Source organism: Coccinella septempunctata, chromosome 2, assembly GCF_907165205.1.
Source record: "Coccinella septempunctata chromosome 2, icCocSept1.1, whole genome shotgun sequence".
Lineage (NCBI taxonomy): Eukaryota > Metazoa > Arthropoda > Insecta > Coleoptera > Coccinellidae > Coccinella > Coccinella septempunctata.
This window is the reverse complement of record NC_058190.1, coordinates 45,787,840-45,803,075: the sequence shown is the minus strand read 5'-3', so window position 1 is coordinate 45,803,075 and position 15,236 is coordinate 45,787,840. Positions and strand designations below refer to the sequence as shown.

The following is a 15,236-nucleotide window of genomic DNA, read 5'->3' as shown; positions in this document are numbered from 1 at the left end:
AGAATCAATGCCTCCATTGAAATGTCAATGATAATCTATTCTATGATTTTTATCATTTCTAATTTCCATCTATGTTCAAGTCAAATTTGGTGAAGCGCGAATGTGAAAATTTTGATTTTAAGAATTTGCGTAATTAGTCATTCAGTTATCTATTAAACCAGTAGTTTTCATTTGTTGATAATCAATAATTTATAAGATATATCACTCAGTAGACATTTCAACGATAGAATCTATTTCCACGCCGAATACGCGCAAGTGCTGTTGTGATCGGCCATTTTGTTAATGCTTGCTATGCTAAGTTGATAATTATTAATTGACGGAGGTTTTGGACGAAACTCACGTTTTAGGTATAAAAAAGTGAATTAATAATTTGAGATGAATACCGAAGAGGATACTAAAGGTTAGTTCTTTCATAGTATTAATTTTCCTATACCTACTGGAAAATATTCATCATGCAGATGAATATCACTTATATCATTTATCTGTAATTGAGCATTTTGTAGTGCCCATTAGAAGAACAAGGAGTTCGGCTAAGACGACCTCTAGTCCACAAAGTGTTACTCCTAAAACAACTAGAAAAACTAAAAAGAAAGTTGTAGTTATGGAAGTTGAAGTATCGGATGAAGAAGTTCCTTCGGAATCTGGGGCAACAATCGATAAACAGGATTCAGAAAGCATCATTATTGAGAATAAGGAAGCTGATGATAAAGATCATACTAATGAAGATAAAGAAGTTAATGAAAATGAAAATACCTCTACTGAGAAGAAAGAAGTTGAAGAAAGCAAGGGAGATTCAAAAGTAATATTTTTATTATTTATCGTATTATCCTGATTCTCTTTAGGTACCAACGAAGTATACATAGTTATTGATAACTGTTTTGATTATTTATCATAATATATCTGTGAAATCTTGGGGCCTAATTTTTTGAAATACTTTTTCTTAAATTGGAATTGATACATATCAGTTGAAAATATAACAGTGAATTTTGCTAATAATCAGATATGAATTTGTTGAGAAATGTATATATTCAATTTTGAACAATAATTCATAAATTTACAGCAGGAATCAGATGATGTAATAGAAGAAAAACAAGAATTGGAAGAAAAGGTAGAAAATGGAAGTGATGCCGTTGAAAAAGATAAAGAAGTGAGTTCACAACATGAGGCTGAAATTGAAAACATGGAAGTTGACTCTAAAGTAGAAGAAAACATTGTTACGATGGATGTTGATGATTCTGAGGAAGAACCAGCAAATGATTCAGCTGATATAGATCGAAAAGATGAGGAGCAGCAGGATACTGCAGAAAAAATCAAATTAGAATCTAAGGAGACAGAGGATAACAATGATAATGAGGAAGTTGTTAATGAAACTGAAGGCAAAATTTCTGAAACAAAAGAAGCTACAGTTGTTGATGAGAACGGAGCGACAACTGATGAAATAAATGAAGCTTCCAATGTTGAAGAAATTAAATCTGTGATTGCGGACCAAGAAGAAACTATAAAAGTTGAAAAAATGGAAACCAGTGAAACTAGTGAAAATGATGAACCAAAAACTGAAGAGAAAGTAGAAGTTAGTAGTTATTGTTCACAACTGAAGATGATAATTTATTATTGACTCAATTTTCAGAATGGTAACGATCCGGATACTGAAAATATTTCTGAGGATGAACTACCTACAGTACAAGCCGTTAAGGTTCCGGAAACTGAAGAAGTTTCTGATGAAGAATTACCTGGACCTAAAAGAGCAGAACTACCAGCAGACACAGAGGTACCTATTTTAATCCTTAATTACATATTTTCAATATATAAAGTGATTCCTATAATTGGTTGTTTATTGTTTTTCTGTAGGTAGTCTCTGAAGATGAGCTTCCCACAGTTAAAAAAGAGGGCAAGCGTAAATTAAATGAAGGAGAATATGATCCAGGATCTCCAACATCCGAAGCTGAAGTCTCAACTAAAAAGTTCAAAGAAGATAAAGATGCGGAAAAGGAAAAAGAGGAAAAGGTCGTTAAGCCAAAGAAACTACCGGAATTGGATAAATTCTGGAAAGCAGTAAATGATGACCCAACTGATTTTACTGGATGGACCTACTTGCTTCAATATGTCGACCAGGAGGTGAGTTGAGTTCTGTTTCTCCATTTTTCTGATCATGCGGGAGATAGTGACAATTTGTAAGGTCTTTGGATTTCTTCCAAGTGAAATTTGAAATGTTCTGGTAGGTTTTTTGGTATCTGGTCTGTAGATGAAATGAAAATAGGGATGGTCTTAATATCTTTCAGCTTCCATCATCTCCTAGTTCGTTCCTTGAGAGTTTAAAAATCTTTTCAATATGCCTATATGTCCAAAAGATGGCAGTGAATGAGATATTATTAAAAATCTCGTATTGTTGGTTGGACACTAGAATAAAAAAAGGTTTATTGAAGTCTTGCAAATGGCCAAATAGTCTGACGCTTTCGATCAATGAATAATTTTTTTCAGAATGATATGGAGGCTGCAAGAGAGGCGTATGATGCCTTCTTATCACATTATCCATACTGTTATGGATATTGGAGAAAATATGCTGACTATGAAAAACGAAAGGGCAACAAAAAGAAGTGCGAGGAGGTATGTAAAGTAACAAAAGAATATAATAGTCGTATTACATTCACTTACATAATTGTTTTGCAATCCCTACAGCTTGGCGCAGTGGCTGACTGCTACAAATTACTCGGATACTATGTTGTGAATTCAATATTGCAATATTATTTATATGTTACTTATGTTGTTATTCATTTTTATATCCAATACTATATTTACACCTTGAGTTATAAATTATATGATATTGATGATATTAAGTATGTAGTGAAGTAGACTTACATGTAAGTTGTTCTGCGTCAAGTCAGTCATGAAAGTAAATCCGTGCAGAGAACAGCCAGGCCACATCGCTGGAGATGATTCTGGCAGCCCAAATGTAAGAAAATAAATACTTCACGTGAAATAGGAATACATGAAATACTTCATATCTGTTCAATCAAGTTTAGAATAAGGCATCTTAAATTATATATTTTTCAGGTAGAATAGTGCTTATTTATTTGCGTTCACGGCAAGCAAATACGCACTTATCCAGTTCTCTTTATCATATTATTAGTAATTTCTGATTATAAAGGTTTTCGAGAGAGGATTGAAAGCAATACCTTTGTCGGTGGACCTATGGATCCATTACCTCAACTATGTGAAAAGCAGCAGGCAAGACGACGAGGATTATGTTAGGTCGCAGTTCGAGAGGGCAATTTCCGCTTGCGGCTTGGAGTTTCGGTCAGATCGTCTCTGGGATTCTTACATTCGCTGGGAAACCGAAGGTAAACGTTTACAGAGGATCACGGCTATCTATGATAAACTGTTAACGACGCCCACTCAGGGATACACGGCCCACTTTGAAAGGTGAGCATTGAAAAGCATAATACAATTTGTCTACGACACAATAATTGCGTACATTTCCACTGTTCCACACTAATTTTAACGTAATTCAAAAGATCAAAGAAAAGAAAAATGTGTTTAAAGGTTATGGTATCCAGATGAAGGGAGACGTTCTATGGACGAGTTCAGAAACGTTTGCCAACTTTGTAAATATTCGACTACATTCTTACAGTGGAAAGTATTCTTTTTTAAATATATTTGTGCCTTTAGGTTGCTTTAAACATTTCACAATCCTTGGAAGGTCGCCGGCTCTCAAATACAAGTGATATGGAAGGAAATTTATATTGTATTTGCAAGGTAAGCTTTGACATAATTCAGGCGTTTTTTCCGTGTTTGATGCATTATATTTATGGTTTTACCTATAGACTAATAATTTAAGCCATATTTTCGCGATTAAGACGCGTGAAGCGTCTTTAAGCGGTGCTATTCGAGCGAATAAGTCATGACGTCAGTCTTTAAGACGCTTTAAGCGGAACCTGGCGGTCTGTGGAGAGCGCCTGTGTCATAGAGTCATCTTGTCTCTGGCCTGTGTCGTCTTAAGCACAGAACGTCTTAAGCGGAAAGAGGTAATATAAAGAAGAAGGGAGAATATGTTGTTTATATCGAATTTGATTTGAATTCCTACTAGGGAAGAGTGCTTTTATTGCCAATAATGCAGTTTCTGCATTATCATTTAGAATAAATAAATATTTTTCAAATAATAGCCATAGAACAGAAACTGAAAAATTCACAATTCGATTCGCTGTCTAATGACAACGACAGATGACTCAACCATCAGCGACAACAAAATTAATGACGTCACGCTTAAAGACGCTTTAAGACATCGATTAAGACGCTTAATCGCCAAAATATGGCTTTAATCATTATTAGACTGTGGTTTCATCACAGAACATATTAGTAGCTGAGGTGTTCTGTGATGAAACCATAGTCTAATAATAAATCATTAGTCTATGGGTAAAACCATAAATATAATGCATCAAACACGCCTGAACAATGTCAAAACTTACCTTGAAAATGCAATATGAATTTTCTTTCATATAACTTGGATTTGAGAGCCGGCGACATTCCAAGGATTGTAAAATGCTTGAAGCAACCGAAAGTCACAAATATAATTTAAAAAAAAAATGTTTGCATTGTAAGGGAGTGTAGTCGAATATTTACAAGGTTGGCAAACATTTCTGAACTCGTATCAAATCATAGACATAGAGACATAGAGGTCTATATGTCTATGTATCAAACATGTCTATGGTATCAAATACATCGAACAGAGTTGCATTCAGCCCAATTTTTCCAATTTCACAGATATTTTGAATTTTCGAATATCGAATTACCCGATAACGGCGCCTTATACGAGAAAATTATGAAGGATACTTTCATTTCCCAAAATGGTCAAATATTCATTCTAGGAGTAAGTTCTCTTTCAACATGCCGTCGCTCAGTTTTCAGGAACACATATCAACAAATCCACCCAACAAAGTTTTGGAGGTCGATGAATTCTTGGCGCTTCGCAAGGAGGTAAAAAGCCTGTTGAAACACGATACCACCGAAGCGTCAGTGGATTCAGATGCGCCGCCTGGAGATGAAGACCTCAATAAGATGATCAGTACCGACGAAGAAACGAAACTGATCAGAGAAAGGATAATTTCGATCAGGAGGAAAATATACAAAAATACTGTAACCGCAGTGTCGGCCAGGTGGAACTTTGAAGAGGGGGTAAGTGGTATTTCTCTCAGTAATGTACAATAATGTAAAACTTGACATCAGGTAAACAAAGCACACATAATGATGATTTTGCATACGGTTACTTGTGACATGTGGTTACTAGTAACTCTGAAGCAATAATGCAGACTACGCAAGGGCCAACTGAATTATTTGTTCCTATATGAATTTCTCATTTTTCATTGATCTTCCCTTCAACCAATCTTATTTATATTCCAGATCAAACGTCCATATTTCCACATCAAACAATTGGAAAGGTGCCAGTTGAAAAATTGGCAAGATTACCTCGATTTTGAAATACAACAAGGGGACAAAACTCGAACAATCGTTTTATTCGAAAGATGCTTGATCGCCTGCGCCCTTTATGAAGAGTTTTGGCTGAAGGTAATTCTTTCTCGATCAATGTTATAATAATAATACTTATTATTCCATGATTTTCAGTTTATACATTATTTGAATACATTGAAAGATGAAGACATTGTCCCGAAAATAAGAGACGTCTATGAGAGGGCTTGCACGATTCATCATCTCAAAAAGCCAAATCTTCATCTCCAGTGGGCCATATTCGAGGAATCCAACCAGAACGCCAACAGGGCGGCTGAAATTCTAGTCAACCTGGAGAAGTGTGTACCTAATCTCCTTCAAGTAGCCAACAGGAGGATAGGACTGGAACGACGAAGGGGCGACAACGAAAAATGCTGTCAACTTTTCGAACATTACATGAACACCTCCAAGAATAAAGCGACAGTCAGCTATCACGCGATCAAATATTCCAGATTCCAGCATAAGGTGATGAAGAATTACGAAAAAGCTGTTGACATATTGAAGAACGCCATCATCAAGGACCACACCAACCCCAGACTGTATTTACAATACATTGATCTCACTATGCAGAAGGACGATGTTACGGAAAAGGAAATCGTGGAAATATTCGATTCTTTCCTGGAGAAAGAAAGCGTTGACGCGGATCAAAAGGTTCTTTTCGCTCAGAGGAAGTTGGAATATTTGGAGGACTTTGGGAGTGACATCCAGTCCATTCAGAAGGCTTTTGAAGATTATCAGAAACATCTGAAGCAGTGCAAAGATGTCAGTCTCAAAAGGAAGGACAGTAAGGGGTAAGCTAATAAATAAATTATGTTTATTCATTTACTATCACCTCATTATCATCCAAAAACAGAGTGACTCGCTTATATTTTACCAGTAAATTCTTGAGTTCTGAAAAAGCACTTTTTTCCTTACTGTTCTTTCCGATTTGGCCTAGATCAAAGATTTCCTTCAGTTCTTTATCAATATTTTCCAGGGAAACAAGTTCGAGCAAAAAAGAGAAGTCGTCCGCGCAACCTGCTGCTCAGGCCGGACCATATGGTCCTTACGGAAGCTACAACGCTTCAGGACAAGGGTCCTACCAGTATTCGGGCTCCCAGCCCCAGGGTCAATACAATTATCAACAATACGGCCAGAACGATCAGTACCCATACCAAAATTGGCAGTATCCGCAAGGTGGATATGGCAGCTACAATCAGTGGGGCTCCTACGGAAGCGGCTATGGCTACTAAATGATTCCGCTGAAACAATGTGGTCTGACATATTCCTCCATTTATTTATTGTTCAGTTTTTCAAATAGGGTCCTCACAAATTGTAAATGTTGATTTTTTGAAGGAATGTAAATAGTACGAGAGTTGATTATTTCTGATATGTCAAATTCGTGTCATTAATGAGATGAGATAGTTTGCACACATTTTTATCATCGTTGATTTTCATTAATGAAATCGGAATGGTTTGGAATCATATATTATTAATTTGACAGTATATTTTGAAGTAGTTGGATGTTTTTAATAAATTATTTTTAGAATTGGTGAAACTTTTTTTTCTTGGAAACTTTAGTATTACATATCGGTCGATGTGGTCCTCGGTAAATTTAGGAGGCGAGATTAAAAGAGGATTCACTTCAAACGGAAAATTACGAATAATATCGATGTTTGAGTAGGATGAACTTTTTGTTTGGTCGGTATTAAAACAAGAATTAACCAATATTTTATATTAAATAAAAATTCATATGTATCTTGGATAAATATTGTACTTCAAAATAGATCAATCATAAATAAAAAGCTTAACTTCAGTCAACAGTGTAGTAATAAAATACGTCGTTAATTTCTATATATACCTATAAGCTGATTCTTTCAAACTGTATAAAATTACAAATGGCCTATTTGATTTGGTCTTATGTTCATAAATAAACTCGCTAACTTCTTGCAGTTTCTTCTCTTTAACATGCCTGAAAAATAAAATTGAATTTTTAAGATTCAGAAAGCCGATTCTTTTTTCCTGTTACCTCTGGTCTAGATGTTTCACAGATTTCTGGAATGCACTTTCAGAATGGAATTCTAGGTATGTGGCTAGCATTTTTATGATGTCCATATCGAGATTGAAAGCTAGAACTACTATTGGTCCATGGTATCGTTGTCTAATTTCATCCAACTTCGAGTTAATCTGAAATATTTCAAGTAAAAGATGAAAATGTGAAAAAATTTTTTACTTCGATATTTTTCATCTGCAGGATCCCCGAAATTGATGCAACAAAATTTGGTCACAGATTCTTCAGAAAAAGTTAGGAGATCCCCATTTTCGATGGAAGCCCCTTCTTCCTAGTCCTCTTGATCTCAGAATCCGGTTAAACGAAAATTGCGTTCCATGAATAAATTGCAGAAGACAAGAAAATTTTGCAATTGAATGAGCTTTCCATCAATTTAACAATATTCAAGGAATTCAAATACACGGCTAATGTTCTGAAGACATTGGGCCCAGTAAAAAGTGTCTCAAGGTCTTCCAAGAAAAAATAGGAGTCATCTAATTTTGTCTGGAGAATCTGTGACCAAATTTTGTTGCATTAATTTCGGCATAATGTATAAAGATACCTACTTGACTCTCGATGCGAGTTCTTGAAGGAACTGCTGTATGGAATACTATCGTTATGGACTCAATGGGTTTTTCAACGAATGTCTTACTTTCGGACCTACTCAATGCAACATCATTAGTTTGAGAACCTTTCTTTATGGCTTTGTTAAGTTCTTCGACTAATTCAGTTATGTTGCACTCTTTTTCTCGATACCTAGATCTGTAAAATATCAAAAACTATCACATCAATGTTGCACAATAAATTCACATTTTTATGGATCATTATGCCAACCTGTCTTCGTTCCAGCTTTTCAAAAAGATTTTTTTTTCATTGTAGTCTTTCAGCAGCAAAACGAGGTGGGGAATTCTCAAGTCTTCACTATATTCATATGCCTCTTTGATTGAATTAGTTTGAAATAAAATCCACTGTATTTGAAGTGATGATAAGTTGTTCAGTACCTATATTGTCATGAAAATAATAAAATTGAACATGAAAGACTTGAAAAATTAAAAAATTCAAGAGAGATATTTCAAGGCATGAAAGTACATACTGTCACCACTCGTTGTGGAGGCCATTCTTCTTCCAAACAGACCAGAACATCCGCAAACTTTAGACTGGCACCAGGAGATTGGCTTTTTTGAAGCAATTGAACGACTTTATCCAAAAATATCGATATACCAACAGCGGACTGCGATATATTTTTAGCCAGGTGCGTTTCAAGGAACAGGCTTCTATAGTGGGCAATCATTGCATCGTATCTACCTCCTGCAGCCAGTGTCTCCATTTTACTCTGTTTATGTCTGTTTCTTATAAACAGAAATTTACAAATCATCCCGGAGAATTGTTGAAAGTTATACATCAATCCTGGTACGATGCAAATCGCGAACTAAAAATTTATAGCGATTACAAAAATTTAGAGTAGAGATTATGTGATGTTTCTATTTTGTTTAAACTTACCCCAACACCCATTTCTTTTGCGATATCCATGATTTTTTTCAGTTCTTGATAAGCTTCAGTACCACACTTCTTGATTTCATCTACTTTACTATTCAGTATTGTTTTAATGATCTGTGGGACCTTACCGGGTTCGGTTTTGGAGAAAAATATACCAGTCAAGCTGATGATTTGAGAAATGGATAATTTCAAATTGACAAGGCTATTATTCAAGTCGTTACTTTTGTTCTGAAAATTGAAAAGTGTTTATTGAAGACACAACAATCTTGAAAAACTCACTTCATGCCCACAAAATATTTCTAGAATTTTAGAGTGCAATTCTTGTTCTATCCCGAAGTGGAGCATTATAGCTGTCAGCAATGACGTATGGTTCAAATGTATAACTACATTCTCACTGTTGAAAACTGGCAATTGGCTCAAGATTTCATACACTGTTTGTAGAACTTCTCCATCAGATAATAAGTGTTTACCTAAAAAAAAAGGCAAAAAATATTAACTAGAAGAAGTGAATTTAAGTCCTCTAAAACAACCTTAGTATTGTGTTATTAGAAATATTTAGGAATTGAATTTAATTTTAATACATACCTGGGGAGGGGGTCACTATATCGAAGGCACATTCATATAAACCTTTCGGACTGACTCCAAACACCTTCTGCTCATGGAAAACTCTTTCAATCGAATATCTTTTTATCAAATACAAAGAATTCCACGCTACATAGCGGGCAAAATGTACCCTGAAAACATTAGGAATATTTGGAAATCCAGAGAAATAAAAGATTATTTATCGAGAATGTGATTAGATTTATGCAAAATCTTTGTTTTCTATACATTTTAAGCATACCTGAGATCACTTGGAATGGAAACTATATCTCCCCCATGAGTCATTAATTTAACGCAGTTTTCTTTATCCTGATATGTGTAAGTGTTACTAAAAGGCATAAAATGGGGTGTGAACATATTTTTGGCACCATGATTCATGAACACCTAGAAAATTCAAGAACCTAATATTCACAGCAACAAGAAAATATTGAATACAGGGTGTTTCACGCAAAGTGCCCACTAGAGGCATTCATCACTATCTTCATATCAAATGAATTTATACTCCAGAATTTGAGGTTTAGGCTTGTGGGTAGTTCAAATGAACCATATATAAAATAACGTAATGTGCCCCATTAGAAAGAACAAAGTTTGGCTCAACTGTAAGCGTAAAATATTTCAGTTGATTAGAGCAGAAGAAAATCTCTTTCGGTTCTCTAGATACTTGCAGTCACCTTGCATATTTGTCGCTTGATAGTATAAAATACTCACATTTACTGCTATCGTCTTTACTAAGTCAAAATTCACATCCAAGCTTTTACCAAAGGAGGTGGACGATTCGTCATAATCATAGGTTAAATCTTTGATTAGGGGCAGTTTTTGCTTGAACAGATTCCCTATTAACGATTTGTACACTTTGGTTTGAGGATTCGCAACCGTATAGCTCATATAGTTGAACAGTTCTATATCCTCGAAAATAGGAGGAGGCGCAAGTTCCGATTTCAGTATGTCTTGTGCTGTGGGTCGTTTGGAAATGTCATGTTCCAAGAGCAATCTGAAAATCATCAATTAACTGCCAGGTAACCAAATATTTGAATAATAATTCTTCAAAAATGACAGGAGAACCTTTTTTCTCGATGTGCATCAATTTTTATTACCTGATCATGACTGCATTTTTTCTCACTAAAGTTGATTCGAAATCTTTTGGAAACTTAACATCCTTAGTCCTCAAGTCAACTAACACTGAGTGTCTTTCCATTCCAGTCGGAAATGGCTTGTAGCACATTTCGAATAAAATAATACCTGTGGGAAATAAATATGTTCAAACAAAAATTCAAAAATCTCCTTATAAAAAATCAACTCACCTAAACTATAAATGTCAACTTTTGAATTATAAACCGCTTTGGCATTGGCATTCACTTCAGGGGCTACATAAAAAAAGGTCCCCACATGTCCAGTCTTACTCTCACCCATATCCTTCAAAGAATCCAATTCGCTTTTATGGGTATGGTCGTCATTCAGTTTGCCCTTCAGATTTCTCGTGGCCAGTCCAAAATCACCGATTTTGACGCGGTTCCTCATGTCCAAAAAAATATTTGCCGGTTTCAGATCTCTGTGAATCATTCCTTGCCTGTGAATATAATCTAGGCCTAAAAACACACCAAATTTTAGATTCGATGGAAAATTATTGGAACAATATTCAGTATTGAAATATTCATGCAAAGTCAGTGCTTAAACAGTTGAAAGAAAACTGATGAAGTATGTAGTTAAAGTACCTTCAAGAATTTCTCTAAAATGTCGTTGAACTCTGGGCTCATCATTGCATAAGGAAGTGTAATCGATTGCTGACCTAAGGGTACTCTTCTCGCAAAATTCCATCTGAATATACATGTACGTTCTCGTCAAATTTCGAACTTTATTTTTTGATTCCTTACTTTCTTCTGCAATGTTGTCATTTGATTTTGATGCATTTTCTGACTCTTCAAATATTATGTCATCAGACTCCGATTTTTTACTAGAACTAAAATAGATAACTATCTTTTATTTATTGCCATTACGAAGCTGCAACACGAAAAAGTTAATTTTCCAAATACAACACCCTATATTTCAAAGAACCACTAGATAAAGTGCAAAAATCTAGCAATGTTTCACATCCTATCTCTGAAGATGAAAAATCTATATAAAATATAGGGTATCTCATTTGAAATAACAAAGTTCGAAAGAGTAATTTTTTGGGTATTTTTATTAATATCATTATCGTTGATTTGGTGTCAAAATAAATTTTGAAAAAATGTTCACTACTGAGGACGAGAACTTAATGATCACTTTCTGAAAAAAACAGACATACCTATTGTTTTCCTCATCGTCATCGTCACTAGACTCAGAGTCAGACGAAGACTCGGATTGGAGATGGCTATAAGTTGTTGAAACTTTATTTTTACTTATCGGAGGTGCTAATTTCTCTACATCATCATACAGAGACAACTAAAATGCGATAATTTTCCCATTATTATAATAATTCATTTGAGAGTGTCTGTGAAACTTGCCTGCTCAGGTTTTTTAATGAATTTCACATTCTCTTCTTGCCCCGTTGAAGAAGAGGCCTCGCACGAACTTGCCGTATCATCTTCATCTATTTCTTCGATCCATGAAGTGAAATACCTCACGACATTCTCATGATCCAATCTAGAGAGAAGCTTGACTTCATTTTTGATTTTTTTGATAGTATGCTTACTCCTTATGTTCAATGGGATTTTTTTGATTGCATAGAATCGTTCGTCCAGTTTGTTCTTATACTAAAACAAAATTTTAAAATCCCCATCTGAACATAGCACTCTAGAATCCTTTCGAATTTTACCTTATGAACGCTGCCGAAGGCACCTTCTCCAAGTAGATCTATCAATTCAAATTCAGACGATATCCTAGACTGATCTAAACTTGTTGAAGTATATCTTATTAGATTTCTCCTCTGCATTTTAAAGTTGAAATTGTTCTCAGGATCTTCTGATTCGTCATCCCCATGATCCATTTGAGGGGAGTTTCGGGTAATGAATTCATGTTTCAGTAACTCAGCCGCTGAGTATTGCTGCTCTTCATCTTTACATCTGTGGATTCTCATAGTGAAACAAAATGATTCATTGATGAAAACTCACTCACCGTCCGAGGAAATCGTAAAGATCAAGAGGTAGCGATACAGGTATATTCATTTCTTCCTCATCAGATGCTGGTATGCCGGAAACTAATTCAAGAATGAACTTCCCGAATCTTAGAATATCCTTTTTTTTATTATAATACACAGATACTTTGTTTTCCACCAAATCCGAAAGTCTTCGATGTGTCGCATAATTTGCAACTTTCACAATATCTACAGAAAAGAGTTTGCATTATGAATTGATTACGACCTGATCTAACTCCCCAAATGTCGGCAGTTATGTTGAAATTGATACTGTATAAAAATAGAATTTTGAGAAAAGGTTACCTCCTTCAAGTATGTAAATACAGGAACCTCCTAGATCTCTATGGACTATATTCTTACTATGTAAATAATCTAAAGCTTTTAGCACATTCTTTGCGATATACCTTGTATATTGAATACCGATCTTGATCTCACATTTGACGAATAAGGTGTGGCAGTTGAGAGCTGAAAATAACATTAAAAATAAATGAAAAAATAACTTAGCCCGCACTTACCATCGATCTGTTCCTCCACTGTTTGGATGATATAATGATCCCCCTGTTTGCTTGATGTGATGTTATAATATGATATTAAATTATCATGTTTCAGTGACTTGAGGCTTGAGTTGAATTCTTGTTCTATAGCTCTTATTTGTTTGAATATTTGTTCCTCATTGTCACTAAAATTTGTCAGTTTCCATTCATACACTGTATAGTTTCCGCCACTTTCCACATCAAATCCAACATGAACAGAATGATTTGAGCTAAAGTGCTCTATAAAGTATGAAAAAAATGTAGACATTCTCAAATTAGCATTCCAAAGAAGGTGAAGACAATTTCAAGCATTTTCGAATTAAATAAAACTAGAAATAGGACTGAACACTCACTTAAGCATTTTCCTCTCAAAATATGTCTTGAACCTAAATCGATTTTGCATACAGGTTCATGGGAACAAACTTCAATAATTTCTTCTGGAGAACTACTTCTGGAAGACAGAATCTATTTATTAATATGAATATAAAATGGTTTAATATTCGATATGCTTAGATATACCTTTCTACAGATGATGAGTATGATGGAACAGCTAGGGTTTTTTTGGAATTTATGAATCTGGATAGTTCTTCATCCAATTCTTTAGCCTGAAAAAACATTATGAACTTTTTATATTTGAAGGGTATGTTAAAAATACTTCTTCGAGAAAATCTAAATGCTATCCAAGAAAAAGCTGTTATTCATAGATTATAATTGAAAAATAGATTATATATAATAGATTCGAAGGTAAACTAAACCTTAGTTTAGTTCAAAAATTCTTTTTTTTTACCTTCCTCTCCTCCTCCCTTTTCTCAGCACGTTTCCTTTCCTCTTCTTTTTCTCTAAATGCTAACTTTTTTTTATTGTGCTCATATAAGAAATCCTGTACACATTGGCACAAATCGAAAATAGATTCATTTCCTTTTTTTTTCTTAGCAATTTCGAATAGCTCATGCAAGAGTTTTTCTAAATCATCAGATTTAAGGCCTTTGCTTTCTTCCAATTGAATATTTGGTAACCTGAAATAATTCAATATTTCAGAATACTGTCATGCCAAGAAAGTACGGGCCTTTGGAGAATTCCAATCTGAACCAGCCACAAGAAGTAAAAAGTGGAATGCATTATCTCCTATTGAGAAAATTAATAATGAATCTTTGGTACTAGCAGTATTTTAACATTATAGTCTGAATAGAAGAATAAATTCAAATATACTAAAAATGGTACATAAATATGAAATAATCGCATAACATGAAAATTATTCGTGATGTGTAATTGCACACACACAACTCATACACATTTAAGCAGGGAAAGCAGCCAGATTATATCTTCCAAAACAAAAAGGTAGGTATATGAATTCCTTACTCTTCTGGATACAGTGGTGGACATTTAACATGTAAATAGACTTCAACAAGCATCTCATAATTGCTGACACTGCCTTGAGATGGTTCCAATTTGATACGAATATTAATTGGTTTTTTTTTGTTTCCATTATTGAGATCTTCAAGGCATGGATATATTGACTAAAAATGCAATAAGTAGTGAAGATAGTAGTAGTGAATTTTCATGTACAATACCGATAATGCACGCAGTTCGATTTTCTGCCGAACATCCGGTTTCTCATTCATTTTTTTAAACTAAGTATTACATGAAAACATAAATTACAACACACTCCATCCTATCGTTATTTTTTATGTATTTTGTTATCCACAACACAGAGCACTGGAGATATGGAAGATAACCTCACTCATGCGATGCAAGAACTGCAGAAATTATTGCTGTGGTATATCTGAATATGTTGATTATTCGAGATTATTCGATTTTTTTTATTCCTATTTATATAAAACGTAATATTTGCACATCTTTATTTTTATTTAGGGAGCTGAAATGATCGAACGATTGAATTCAAATTTCCCGCTCATTTCAAAACATTCTGGACATTTTCTGTCTTCTTTCATTGGTCACAAATTAA

At 34.5% G+C, this 15,236-nt stretch overlaps 2 protein-coding genes across 5 annotated transcripts; one reads left to right on the top strand and one right to left on the bottom strand.

Annotated features, from left to right (window-relative positions):
- The first annotated feature begins 65 nt into the window (after positions 1-65).
- LOC123306269 (pre-mRNA-processing factor 39) lies at positions 66-7,027 on the top strand. 2 transcript variants are annotated; one of them, XM_044888174.1, is made up of 11 exons: positions 66-400; positions 504-799; positions 1,064-1,570; positions 1,628-1,768; positions 1,849-2,115; positions 2,479-2,604; positions 3,146-3,420; positions 4,896-5,169; positions 5,395-5,559; positions 5,617-6,290; positions 6,476-7,027. In XM_044888174.1, the coding sequence occupies exons 1-11, from the start codon at positions 376-378 to the stop codon at positions 6,729-6,731; spliced, it is 3,006 nt and encodes a 1,001-aa protein (XP_044744109.1). In that variant the 5' UTR covers positions 66-375; the 3' UTR covers positions 6,732-7,027. The 2 variants fall into 2 exon arrangements, with proteins under 2 accessions (XP_044744109.1, XP_044744108.1); XM_044888173.1 differs by having other exon boundaries at positions 1,061-1,570.
- A 174-nt stretch (positions 7,028-7,201) lies between these two features.
- On the bottom strand, positions 7,202-14,995 carry LOC123306268 (eIF-2-alpha kinase GCN2). 3 transcript variants are annotated; one of them, XM_044888169.1, is made up of 24 exons: positions 14,842-14,995; positions 14,630-14,787; positions 14,058-14,286; positions 13,790-13,875; positions 13,624-13,721; positions 13,253-13,510; positions 13,041-13,202; positions 12,719-12,926; positions 12,420-12,666; positions 12,109-12,357; positions 11,910-12,046; positions 11,338-11,582; positions 10,927-11,211; positions 10,720-10,864; positions 10,334-10,616; positions 9,867-10,009; positions 9,611-9,759; positions 9,305-9,495; positions 9,029-9,253; positions 8,622-8,957; positions 8,363-8,529; positions 8,095-8,290; positions 7,508-7,665; positions 7,202-7,450 (listed from the first exon to the last, which is right to left on the bottom strand). In XM_044888169.1, the coding sequence occupies exons 1-24, from the start codon at positions 14,890-14,892 to the stop codon at positions 7,330-7,332; spliced, it is 4,527 nt and encodes a 1,508-aa protein (XP_044744104.1). In that variant the 5' UTR covers positions 14,893-14,995; the 3' UTR covers positions 7,202-7,329. The 3 variants fall into 3 exon arrangements, with proteins under 3 accessions (XP_044744104.1, XP_044744107.1, XP_044744106.1); XM_044888172.1 differs by having other exon boundaries at positions 11,338-11,576; XM_044888171.1 differs by having other exon boundaries at positions 13,624-13,718.
- Between the last annotated feature and the right edge of the window lie 241 nt (positions 14,996-15,236).